Source organism: Rhinatrema bivittatum, chromosome 9, assembly GCF_901001135.1.
Source record: "Rhinatrema bivittatum chromosome 9, aRhiBiv1.1, whole genome shotgun sequence".
Taxonomy (NCBI): domain Eukaryota; kingdom Metazoa; phylum Chordata; class Amphibia; order Gymnophiona; family Rhinatrematidae; genus Rhinatrema; species Rhinatrema bivittatum.
In genome coordinates, this window is record NC_042623.1 from 97670898 (window position 1) to 97684752 (window position 13855).

Here is a 13855-nt window from a genome sequence, read left to right on the forward strand (position 1 = left end):
GACAGAAAGCAAGCGTGAGCTGAGGAGAGAAGTGCTTATCACAGGATGTGGGAAAAGGTACAACAAGAAATGTGGACTGAATGTAGAAAAAAAAATGCAATTCATTGAAAGAAGGGAGAATAAGATTGAAATTAATGTGGAAGCAGATGGGGGAAACCATCAGGGAAGCAGAAACATATTTGTAGGAGAAGAAAGTGATTCTGGCTGCTGTCTTCTGATGGATTGTAAAGGAGCAGCATGGGAGATGTGGCTTATTGAGGGCAATGAGATTTAGAGGCTCCTTTGCTGCTGCAGATGTGCTACACATCTGGAACCAATTATTTTTCCCCTTCCCACCAAAGTACTGTAGGTCTTATAACCAATGAATAACTTATTAAAAGACACTTGTGCACCAAAGCTGAGCCAAATTAATGGCAGGGACTGTATATAATCTGTGTTTGTGACTTCTTAAAGGAAGTATTTGCCAGTGATTTTCTTTTGCTGGTTTCATTGTATGATACTGAATGAAGTTTGGGTAGATCTTCTGTTTGCTGTGATTTATGGTTAATTACTGGATCTATTTTGTTTTTCAAGAGATGCAGATCTGGTTCTGGTTTAATCCTATTGTATACATGGAAGTTTAGTTCATACTTCTTAGAGAAATCAATTCCATATGGACAATGAAGTAATGACATGACTGGGTACAACATGTTCTGAGAAAGTGAAGACAGGTAGCAGCCCTGCTGTTAGTTGAGGTTGCAGTGGAATTTGGGGGTGATGGGTTTAGACCCTTGAAAGAAGGCCAACAGTCAAACACTGCTTACACAACTCCAGCTCGGCATCAGGCCCATTAAAAGGGTCAACCTTAGAGACTGGAAGTCAACCCAAAATAGGAGATTAATACCAAAACGAGCTTCATTGTAGAAACTTTGAACCCATCTGACAGAATAATACTTGCTCTGATCTGTTAAATTGTAAGTGGGGCAATTTGATAGAGATGCATTTAAATATGTTCTTTTCAAATGATATAGATCCATCAGGGAGCTCTTACGTATATGTCAAGAGAGAGAAAAAATCAAGTATACAACAAAGGTAAGATTTTGAACTCTGTTCTAATAACTGAAAACAATATAATCATTATGAAATGACTACAGCTTTATATGGATGCAATTTAAAGGAGCAAGGTTATTAAAACTGTTTATCTCCATGGTACAACTGCAGTAGATATTTGTATATTGAAATAATATGATGTCACAGCCTGTTGAGCAGTTTCTACTGAGTTGCTGTTGGGGGCCTGGTCACTTTGTTTGCTGTTGCGTCATTATTATAAATAAATATCAGCTTTACAATTAGCAAAAGAAAAAATAAGGCAGCAATGATGTCAAAAGCTAGGACAAAAAGAATCATAAGTTAACAAAGTTCCTAAAGCAAAATATTTAATAAAAAGAAGAAAACATACCTCAAGCAAACATGCTATGTCAAAAGCGATAAAAGTGAAAAAGGTATGTTTATCCATCCATTACATTTTGACATACAGTGGACATAAAACATTTCAATCTTTGCTGAAGTAAAATAAAATCCAAAGCATGGGTAAATAGGTGGGAATAGTAATATAGGGAGCTAGATTTATCTTTTAAAGATTAAGTTCTTGTTTACAGACCATGACAGCATTTCCTTAGATATGATGCCAGCAATTTAAACTCTTTTCGTTTGAATATTTTTACTGCTATTGTTCTGTCATTGTACTAGGTGCTGTACAGGTTGAACCATATAGGCCTTGATTCTGCAAAATTTGGAAGCTTGCAAGAACATATGCTTAGGAGTATATCTTCCGGAGATAAAGTACTAGACCAAATATGGATATCTTCAGATATTCTAACATTTACATGGCCTGAGAAAGTTTCAAATTGACACTATAGTTTTGAGTCCCCTTTCTCACACAGCTTTTAAGTTTGAGTGCAGTGCGGTTAAATGATTTGTTGAAGGTTTCAAAATTGAGTGCCGAATATGGGACTGGAATCTGAGTCTCCAGGATTTTAGGTGCAATACCCTAGCCCAGAAATGCACTTTTTTCTTCCCCGAGGGCTGTAGACAGGTCTGGTTGTCTGGGTAACTAACCTGATTACCAGATCAAATGTGTGTAAATATGCCTGATGAATAATCATTGTGGAGATACTAAAAAAATAGGCCTGTTTATGGCCCTCTAGGGCCACACATGTCTACACTAACCATTAGGTCAGGGGGGTAAGCAATTCACTTATAACTACTTAACTTGAAGCTGTGAATGCAAACTCCAAGTTAAATAATAAATGTATGTTTCATCAGTGGCAGTGAAGATTAATATTTTTATTACGGTAACAATTAAAAAAATGAGAAAATTGTCTGAGAGACTAGGACCAAGGAATACATTTTCTGAAACTGATTAGCCCATTGGTGCATCTTGGTAGTGAACATGAAAGTCCAATAGTTCCACGTTTTACATTTGCCTTTGGCGAGGTCACTTTGAATATACATATAAAAAAAGAAAGAAACTCTTACTTGCCAGGTACTTGTGACTTGGATTGACGTGACCACTGTTGGAAACAGGATTCGGGACTTGATGGATCCTTGGACAGATCCAGTTTGGCAAGTCTTATGTTATCATCTTATGTTCCTATAGTGGTTTGAGATTTGTGGAATTGCATTGGATAATATCCTGAAATTTTTAAATGTACCCTCATTTATTTATTTATTTTATTTATTTAAAGTTTTTTTCTATACCGGCATTCGTGATTAAAAATCACATCATGCTGGTTTACAGATAACAGGGGGAGTGAGTCAAATAACAGAACAATAACATGTGCGAAGGTCATAAAGTTACATTAAAACAGGGTAAAGTCTAACTGTGGGAAAGAATTAGAGCAGGAAAACTGATCATTTAAGGAATAAGGAATAAATATTTACAGTATATTGTGAGGTCTCTTAGAGGATGTTGTTGTCATTCAAACGGAATCTGGGAAGGCTTGCTTAAACAGCCAAGTCTTGAGCCTTTTTCTGAAAGTGGGTAGGCATGGTTCTTGTCGCAGATCCGGGGGAATAGAATTCCATATTGATGGTCCGGCTGTGGAGAAGGCTCAGTCTCTAAAAGTTAAATGGTGAGTAGCTTTGGTTTGAGGGACGAGAAGTGATCCTTTATAAGCTTCTCTGATGGGTATAGTGGAGGTGTGTCATCTGAGTGGGATTTGTAGATCAAGCATAGCATGGTGTTGGATGGCTTTGTAGATGATGGTGATGGATTTGTGTATAATTCTAAAGTGAATTGGCAGCCAATGTAAGTTCTTCAGAATGAGAGACATGACATGACATGACATGACATGAGCAGTGCATTTTTTAAGGTGATTTCAAGTTCATAAATATTTGACTGACTAAAATTAACTTTTCACTAAATGCCAAGTGGGTATCACTGTAGAGTCTAATAAACAGATAAGCAAGATTAACATTTATATTTGCAGATCACCAAAATAAGATGCATTTGAATTTGTTCAACATTTTCATGTTAAAAATAGTTGCATTAAGACAAAATAAATTTACATCTGAAGTGCATAGGAGTGGAAATGAGTGTACTGTTTCTTTATACTTAGATTTCCATGTTAGAAATTTACAACGAAACCATCAAGGATCTACTTTCCAAAAATCCGAGCGAACCTCTGGAGATAAGGACCCATGGAAAAAGTGTCACAGTGCCTGGCCTGACAGAGATTGAAGTATCAACAGAAGCTGATATCAAAGACACAATAACACTAGGTGAGAAGAACAGGACTGTGGCATCTACGAAGATGAACACAGAAAGGTAATAAATAGTTTATAGAAGCTGCATTTTAAAAAATGGTACTAAGAAAAATCCCATTCCATGGCAGGCAGCTGCTTGGCCATTATTTGTTGATTGGGAATAATTTGCTGATGCTTAGTTTTCAGAATTAAGTTATCTACTTGAATCAAGTACTCTCCTCCAGTTTGCAAATCCAGAAACAGCTAGGAGTTCTGGGTTAGTACAGTGAATTTCTTGAAAATGTTCACACTTATGGGTTTTTGCTGTGACAGTCAGTATTTGCCATTAGCTTCATCAGTACAACTCTGTGCATGCTCTTTATGTCTGGAAATGTTTATACAAGGCTGTCCTGATGTTCCTTCTTTCTCTACCAATATGTAATTTGGATCTTATGGTTCACCTGCATTCTGTCTTTAAATAATTATTTGTTGATTGTATATTCCGGGCTGACTTTTCAAAAGCATTTATGCGCATAAAACATGGTTTTATGCATATAAATGAGCTTTGGAAAAATGCCCAGGGGTTTGAAGGCATGTGTAGGGGTTTGAAGGTATGTGTAGAAGCAAGTCTGTGTGTCCTTTTATGTGCACAGGAAAGAAGTATTCCAGGGATGAGGGGAGTGGTGTTAAATACTCGCACACATTTATATATGCTGACAAGCAGATGTAAATGTGTGTGCATATGTCATACTGGGTTCCACACCTATCTGCTAACTTTTAAAGCGTACAAGTCCACTTTGAAAATTCAGGCTAAAGACTCCGAGGACTGCTGAAAATCACTCTCCAAGTAGCCAATTTTCAAAGCAATTTCCATGGGTAAAATATTATTTTACTGTAGAAATAGGTTCTTTGAAAAATGCCCACCTTGTGTGTAGATAAAAGTACATACGTTTTTCCATAAGTCACATACATTGCAGTGGAGGCATTCCAGAAACGGAGTTAGGTCAGGGGAGAAAACTATGTGCATAGAGTTGGTCAGAAAAGTATCTACACCAAGAGCGGGAGCAAATTTTCAAAGGAAAAGCACTTGTGCATGTTTCCTTTGGAAATTGATGCAAAGACCATAGGTAAAATGTACTCAGGGCATTGCAGGTGTATGAGTGCTATGATAATTGTCCTGAAGAACCATTATTTAAGCAACCATTAAACTTTTTTGAAATGCATTAAAGAGCTTTTATATGCTTGTTAGGACTTATTAAAAAAGCTATACTAAGGGTACTGTTCAATATTATTTATTTATTTACTTTGGCATTTATATTCCGCAACTTCAAATAAATATCAATCAGTGCGGAGTATAGTATGCATGCATTCATGAGCTTTGACATATACATATAATACACATCATAAAACAATGTATTAAAAATTAAAACCCATAGGCCCACTTAAAAATTTCTGTTTTTAATTTCTTTCTAAATAATTTACACTCTTCTACAACCTTCAAACTAATGTCCACAGCGTTCCACATTACTGGATCAATAAATGAAAAGGACCTACTCACGAGTCTCCTGATAACGATAATCTTTATAGTTAGGGATACTTAAAATGTTGCTCAGAGGAATGCAAGGAACGCACAAAAGTGTAATATTTTACCCAATCTGCCAGTGGATATCCCTCCTGAAAAACAGCTTTAAATAATGTCAACAATTTAAAAGTTATGAGCTCTGAAACTGGCAACCAGTATAATTTCTGCAGTATGGATGTAATATGTCCATGATGCTTAATACCAGCAATCACACACGCAGCCCCATTCTGCAGTTGCAACACCAAATTTTTAGGTAAAGCAATGTATAAAGCGTTACAGTAATTAAGTTTGCACAAGGGCCTGCACTACTGAAGAAAAATCAGAACTAGACAATAACGATTTTAACATGAATTAAATTTAGTTTACTGAAAGCAGATGCAGCAACCATTATAATCTATGTTCTCATGGATAATTTTGTAACCAACAAAATTCCCAAGTTTCTAGCTTCTGATAAGTCGGCAACGTTACATTATCAAAGGGAATCTCCTGTATTTCTTGATTCCCACCCTATCAATTAATCTGCAAAATGACTGTTTTTTGACATTTAAAACTAATTTAAGGGAGCCTAATCAATCCTATATGGACTGCATACAATAATTAAATCTCTGAAATGGTAGTGAACCATCCACATTATATTGCAGACAAAATTGCAGGTCATTTCCATATAATTGGTATGACACATTCAAGGTACAAAACAGCTTCCCAGTAGAATCTAAATAAATATTAAATAGGGCAGATAACAAGGAAGACCCTTATGAAACTCCAGATTTCAAATTTTGCCAAGCCGAAGAGCTTCAGCCAGTCACTATCTGTTGTCTCCTATGTGTTAAAAATGAAAAAAACCATGAGAAAACAGTGGATGATAAACCAAGACATCAGTATCTCATGGTTCACAGAGTCGAATGCTGCTGCAATCCCCAAATGAACCAACAAAACTGATTTGCCTTTATCCACCTCTAGTAGTAAATGATCTAAAAGTGATACCAGTAAGGGGGCTTCTCTCCCACAGTTATTTCTAAAACCCATTTGAAATGTATCTAAAATGTTATTATCTTCAAGGTATTGATCCAGCTACCTACCTACCCATTTCTCTATGATCTTACTCAACATAGACAAATTTGAAATAGGACAAAAATCTGACAGGTCTGTCTCTGATAACATAGCACTCTTCTTGACAAGGCACCACAATCACCTTCTTCAGGACACTGGGTACAACACCTTCCCCCAAAGATTTATTTACTATATGCATAATTGTACTGTACATCTTTTCTGCCATAGTAGTAATAAGCCAAAACGGCACATGATCAGTAAGTGAACACAAAGTACATAATTGTGCAACAATCTTGGAAATATCATCCCTCCTCATCAATCGAAATTCTGACCATCCTAAAACTACTTTATGTTCTAATAGCTCTGTGAAATGCATTACCTAAGGTCCTAATAAGGTTCCTTGCAAGTGAAATAATTTTTGCTAAAAACAAAAACAAAACAAAACAAACAGGCAAGAGCTTCTCAATCAACTTTCATAGCTCGTAACTCATAAGGTTTCTTCACTAATGAATTAACTATATTAAACAATTGCTTTGGCCTGTTATTTATTTAACATTTTTATATACCGGAGTTCATGTAGCAAAATTAATTGAATTCTTAACTTTCTTCTAGTTTATTTCACTTCCTTTCATATATTCTTTTAATAAGTTATTATATTACAGAAGTACACACTAATATTAACACCAATTTAAAGGTATAATTATTTTAATTTCTTGGAAAGGTGCTTTACAATTCTCCTTGATTCCTAAAGTCGTTATAATCAAAACAGTGAACAAACTACCTCATATGCAGTGGGTCCTGATTTGTTATGCAAAGTGTGCGATGTCATTCATGAATCACAACCAACATGGACCAATCAAATTCAATGAGTGTGAAATAGTTTGTGACTTTCTTGCTAACTTGGTTGATCCTTAAGATTCAGAGAATTTACAAGAAAAACAGCTTCAGTAATTTCCATAATGACTTGGTAAACATTTTAATCAAGCAAAGGTTAATAGGGTATCTACAATGTATGCTTTTGAAATACTACAGGAGTGGCTAACTCTAGTCCTCAAGAGTCATAAAAGCCTGGTTTTCAGTATATCTGTAATTAATAGCCATGATATATATATTTGCATACTATGGATGCAGTGCATGCAAATCTCTGTCATGTATTGCCTCCATAGTATGCAAATATATCTCCATCACTATTTCCTATTCTTCCTAAAGAGCCTTGGTTTCTGGATTGATTTGCATTTATCCTTTTCGTATCATATCAATTCAGTTGTTAAAGCTGGATTCTTTAAACTTCTCATTTTGCAGCGTTTGAAGACTTTATTATAACCCTGTGATTTTCATACGATGGTTCAAGCGTCAGTTATGCCTTTGTTGGATTAATGCAACACCCTCTGTGTAGGTCTTCCAGATTCCATGTTGAGGGTTTTGCAGTTATTGCAGTTATTGCAGAACGCAGCTGCTCGGCTGATTTCAGGGAAGAATCATAGAAACCGTATAACATGTGTCCTGAGCGACCATCATTGGCTTAAGGTCGAATTTTAAAATGGCCACGTGCGTAAAACGCAGAACTTGTGTGTGTGGCCGGCCGGCGCGTGCAAACTAGTTCTGCTCCAGGGGAACAGTAAATAATAAAACAAAACAAAAAAAAGATTAGTTGACAGGAAGGGTTTAGGGGGTGAGGAGGAGAGGGTAAAGAGGGAGGAAGTTTAGGTAGGGGAAGGCTTGATTGCGTAGCCGAACATAATTAGCAAAAATTCGCACACACACCCCCCCCCGCGCACGCCACCCACACATGCGGATTTTAAAATCTGGCGTGCATGTGCTCGCGTCCATCCAATGTTATAACATGCGCGTGCTGGCATGCGCCCTCCTTTTAAAATCTATCCCTTAATGTTCAAGGCCATGTTAAATATAAGATCACAATGATGGCCACAAACTGCTGAGGCTTAATTCGTTGCCCTGGGCTAATGCATTGCTGAGGGTCTACAATCTGACATGTTTCCTCAGGTCTTTTGGACATTCCTTCTCCCAAACAAGCTCGACTGAGTATTGTGACTAGAGATTTTCCTTCTTGGTCACAGTTCCCACCCTCTGGAACTCCCTTCCTGAGGCTCTATGGCTTATGGTTCCAGCAAGCATTTAGCTAAGTGCCCAATCTCAGCAATGTTATGCAGCAGCATTTGCATAATTCATGATTATTTGTTTGCCCAATCAATTGTGACAGATTTCCCAGAGCTTGATATCCCAAAAGCTCCATGACAATCACATTTAAACCACAACAGCCCAAAACTGCAACATGAAGAGTTACTATCTTTTTCAAGGACACACCAAATATATGTTATAAATATAATAAATTTGAATTTTTCAAGTCTTCATAAGGCAGGAGAAAACTGCTCCCTCTTTCATGTGCAGTGAGACTAAAGTTAAATTTTCAGTAATCCACCTAACAACCAAGATAAGTGTGTACTTTTCAGACTGTACAAACAACCCCAATATTCCAACAAACTACCTGCACAGTTAGTGTTTGAAGATCAGGTGGCTGTGCAGATAAAAATGTATGTGCTTACTTTACATCATCTACCTTATAAATGGGCTCTGACCGACAGCCCGCAAATGCACAGTAGAGAGAAGCTCTACTGCGCATGCGTGGGCGGGAAAGCATGTCGGTCAGAGCGGAGCTAAGATGACACTGGGAGGAGCAGCTGCAGCAGAGTGGCGGCAACGATATCGGGCGGACCGAGCTACAATAGGTGGGAGAAGCGACAGCGATATCAGGAGGAAGTGCAGCAGCAGGAAGGAGCAGCTGAGGTGCGCGCTGGGGAGGGATCCTCGGAGACCTCCCATCTCCGTGAGCGGGCCGCACTGAAGAGCACAAGAGGGAGAGGGAAGGGGAGGGAGTGGGAGGGAGAATGAAGGGAGGGAGTATGAGGGGGGAGGTGAGATTGGGGGAAGGGGAGGGAGTGGAGGGAGAATGGGGGGGAGGTGAGTGAGGGGGGGAGAGGAGTATGAGGGGGAGTTGAGAGTGAGGAAGGGGAGGGAGTGGGAGGGAGAAAGAATGAGGGGGGGAGATAAGAGTGAGGGAAGGGGAGGGGAGGGAGAATGAGGGGGAGGTGAGAGTAAGGGAAGGGAGTTTGAGTGGGGGCAGGGGAGGGAAGGGGGGGGTGAGTGACCAAGGGGGAGGGGATGAGTGACTGAGGTGAATGAGCAATGGAGGGGAAGGAGGAGTGAGGGAAAAGAAGTGTAGATGGGTGCCAGTGTCCAAAAACAGATCGAAAAAAAAATGTAATGTAGCCCGTTGTTACAGGCTTTAAAGGCTTGTCCCAAATAAGGGGTAAAGTACATTGGTGCCCACATTATCAATGCTTTCATTTGCTCACAAAGGACTTGTTTTTAAAAAGCATTTATACTCAAGTAAATGCACTTTACTTGAGGAAGTGGGCTTTTGAAAATTGCTATGATAGAATGTTGCATTTTCGCACACAACTCCTTTGAAAATGACCCCCTTGCTTTTAGGTGGCTGAAAATTCCACTTATGCAGCTTCAGCCATTCTATGTGCGTAATCTGTTTTTACCTGCATAGGTCCTGACCAAGCCTTTGAAAATTTACCCTGGAAACTTTTATCCTATGGACATCCATTTTCTTTTTTTCTAATTCAGTTTTAAATGCCTGCTCATATACATTATTTATTTGTTTGTTTGTTTTTATATATGAACATTCAACACGTTATCACATTGGTTTACAGGGAACGTGTTGAGCTGATTACATTGTAACAGGGTATATTAACTGGGAGAACATAACAGGGGAGAATAAATTAACAAACAAATAAAGATTAATTTTTAGAGGGGGGGTTCTCTTATGAACATTTAGGTACATAGAAACTTAACATTCTGGGATACCTGTAGTTTCAATGAAGCATGGCTAGATTCTGTAGGACATACCTGAGAATAGAAGTTGATATTTTGAGTTAATAGCTGTTTTGGTAGAGTAAGGCATGGAAAGGATAGTAGAGGAGTTGGGAATTTGGACATTTCAAGGTGGTGTTTGGTTGGTATGTAGATTGGTGGGTGAGTGGCTATGGGAAAGGGTACATATTGCTCTTATCCATTTATCACAGCCTATTACACAGAGAAAAGATTGTCATTGTGCAGACAGAGGACTTACCCTTACTGCTTATTCCTGAGCCGAGCCATTAGGAAACTAGAGAAAACTTTTCATAAAACCGCAGCAATTAACTGAGCATAATTTCCTGCAGAATTTCTCTGGAATGATTTTATTTCTGTCTTTATTTTTAAATGTTTACATTCTGCTGATCCTAAAAGCTTACCCTCGGTGGATTACAAGAAAAACATAAAAACAACAAATCAAAACATGCCTTTCTTTGCTGTCCCAGCGAGAGATCCCAGACCCCCCAGTTTCTGGGAGGACTACTAACAGGGAGTGTGATCCAACAGGCAAACTATAAAGCAGGCCAAACTGTATAATGCTGCATAAAAGTGAAACCCCCTCTTGGTTTAGATGTCCCTAATCCAGGGGTCAGAGCAGAAGGCCCTGGGGCCACTGTCTCCTGGATTACTTTTTACTTGCATTTGCACCATCTACAACTCTGCAGTAAACCACCAAGGGGGCTGAGGTTCAATAGGCGGGGAGGACGACAAGCCTCCGAGGCCCTAAGCTCCTAGGGTAGGTACCTTGTACAATCTCTTACAACCAAAGTCTCTTTCCAATGTGTACTCACACAGGTGGATCTCTTGGTTCAGCAGGCTGATTCTTAATGTGAAAAAAAGCAAGCAGAGGCTTGGAATGATGTCCAACAAAAATGGTTGTGTAGCGACCAAAAAACAGGAGAACAGGATCGGTGTATGTAAAAGAGCCTTTATACTGACAAAATGCAAGCCCGACTCTGGCCGAGTTTGGCTCTTTATGGAGCCTCAGGGGCTACTACAATTAAAATAAATATTGAAATTAAAACACACACATATAGAAAACAATAACACATGCATGTATGTTTAAAGATTACATATAACAGAAAACATAAAAGGTGTATGGATAGAGTGGTTGCAGTCTAGTTAGACCTTTTAAAAAAATGCAGAAACAATTAAAAGAAGCGTTGGTCATATTGAGATAATTAAAAACATTGACATCAAGTTGTCCTGATGTTCTCTAACAAAAGTTTTGTATACCACCGCAGCAAACAATTAAAGTCACTTCTTTAAAGTTTTCCTTTTGAAGTCACACTAAGATTTGTTTTGTTTGACGAGTATCAAATACCACCTCATTCGCCAAATTACAACACCCTACCCGTATCTATGTGTGCGCAATCCATTCTGTTCTTTTGGTGCTTATTTTGTTTCCAATATGATGCACACACACATAGGTTTATTCTTATTTTTATGCATTCACATTTATGTGTTGATTTATACATTATGTTTTCTGGTACATGTAATCTTTAAACATACATACATGTGTTATATTGTTTTCTATATGTGTGTTTTAATTTCAATATTTATTTTAATTGTAGTAGCCCCTGAGGCTCCATAAAGAGCCAAACTCGGCCAGAGTCGGGCTTGCATTTTGCCAGTATAAAGGCTCTTTTACATACACTGATCCTGTTCTCCTGTTTTTTTCGGTCACTACACAGCCATCTTGGATCAGCTTCTGGTCTGTTTTTTGGGTCCAACAAAAATGGTTTACTGTAACTTACAGAGTCCCAACAAAATGGCAAAATCATCAAAAAGAAAAAAAAATAGGGTACAGTCTTTATCCAAGATCAGTGTCCCAATGTCCAAGTTTCTTCCCAGTGATGGGAAAGAAAAAACTTCTCTCCAACAGTAAGGCAGGGAACATAAGAACATTAAGACTTGCCATACTGGTCAGACTAAAGGTCCTTCAAGCTCAGTATCCTGTTCCAATAATGGCCAAGCCAGGTCACATGTACCTAGCAGGATCCCAAGGGGTAGATAGATTCCAAGCTGCTTTCTGAAACTCCACCTTAATAATGGTTAATGGACTTTTCTTTGAGGAACTTGTCCAAATCTTTTTTAAATGCAGTTACATCAATAGCTTTCACCACATCCTCTCGCAATGAATTCCAGAGCTAAATTATGTGAGGAGTTAAAAAAATGTTCTCATTAGTTTTAAATATATCACCTAGTAACTTCATTGTATGTCCCCTGGTCTTTGTATTTTTTTTTTTAAAGAGTAAACAACTGATTAACATTTATCTTTCTTCTGCTATATATATATGTACACATACAAATTTGAAATGACTAGAGGTTGGTAATGGTGTTGATTCACTGCTGTGCCATATTTATTTTGCTGCTGGACATGGCAGTTCTCGATCTCATCTGATGGTAATGCTACATGTGAATGGCATAGACAACATCTCTGGAGTTGCATCTTATGGAACACTAACACTATGTGATTTGGCTGGATCTGAACGCATATCTAAGACTGAAGCTACTGGACAGAGGTTGGTGGAGGCAGCAGCAATTAACAAATCTCTGACATCCCTGGGACAGGTATTTATGGCTTACTGTATTTATTTAAAAATATGAAAAGAATAATCTGTATCTTACTAATCCAGTAATATTTCAACCACATTCAAACAGTGAAGGGTGCATGAGGAAATACCAGCAGAAAAAGCACAATCTACATGCTTAAGTGAATTCCTCCAGAGCTATCTCACGTTCTCTTTGTGCATTTGAAAACAGGGAAACCTCGATTCCACTATCTGGGATGACTACAATTTCTAATTTTGTAGGATAAAAACATTTTTTGTTTTATTATAGTTCAATCTGTGTTAGACTGCTCCTTTCCCTCTTGTTAGCACTGCACACTGCTAAGACCTCATTTGAAATTATGTGTATAGTCCTGGAGACAGCATCTTCAGAAAGATATAAACCAGCTGGAGCGGGTCCAGAGGGTGGCTACTAAAATGATCCGTAGTCTTCATGTTAAAGCATATGGGGAGAGACTTAAAGACATAAATATGTAAATGGAAGATTTGATAGAGACATTTAAATACTTCCAGGCAGACAAGGTGGGCCTCTTTCAAAGGAGATGAAGCTCAAGGATGAGGGTAAAAGGAGTAGACTCAGGATTAATGTAATGAAATATTTCTTTACAGAGAGGGTAGTAGATGCATGGAACAACCTCCCAATATAGGTGGTGGAGTCAAGGTTAGGATCTGTATTCAAGGTAGGATGGATAAAAACAGATCTCTGAGGGAGTGATAGGAATCACAAAGCTGAGTAGTTGGAGTTGAGGAGTAGACTGGACAGTAATGGTCTTTTTCTGTTGTCATGTTTCTATGGTTAATAATATGTAGATGAATTACAGGTTAAATCCACTTTCATAAGGTTTCTTTACATCTTCTGAAACATAATTAAAATTAAACATGCTTGAACTTTATCAGGAGATGATAGCCAATAATACAACTGATCACCAATGTTTCTATTCTATGACACAGGTAGACGCACCAACACTCAGTTCAGGGAAAG

General features: G+C 38.2%; 1 protein-coding gene across 2 annotated transcripts in view; it reads left to right on the plus strand.

The window, feature by feature from the left end:
• Window positions 1-13855, plus strand: part of LOC115099352 (kinesin-like protein klp-3) — a 122562-nt gene that overhangs the window by 101289 nt on the left and 7418 nt on the right. For both annotated transcript variants that reach the window (XM_029616936.1, XM_029616935.1), the window contains exons 11-13: window positions 1011-1071; window positions 3600-3808; window positions 12688-12874. In XM_029616936.1, coding sequence (XP_029472796.1) covers window positions 1011-1071; window positions 3600-3808; window positions 12688-12874 — 457 coding nt within the window. The remainder of the gene's footprint in view (window positions 1-1010; window positions 1072-3599; window positions 3809-12687; window positions 12875-13855) is intronic.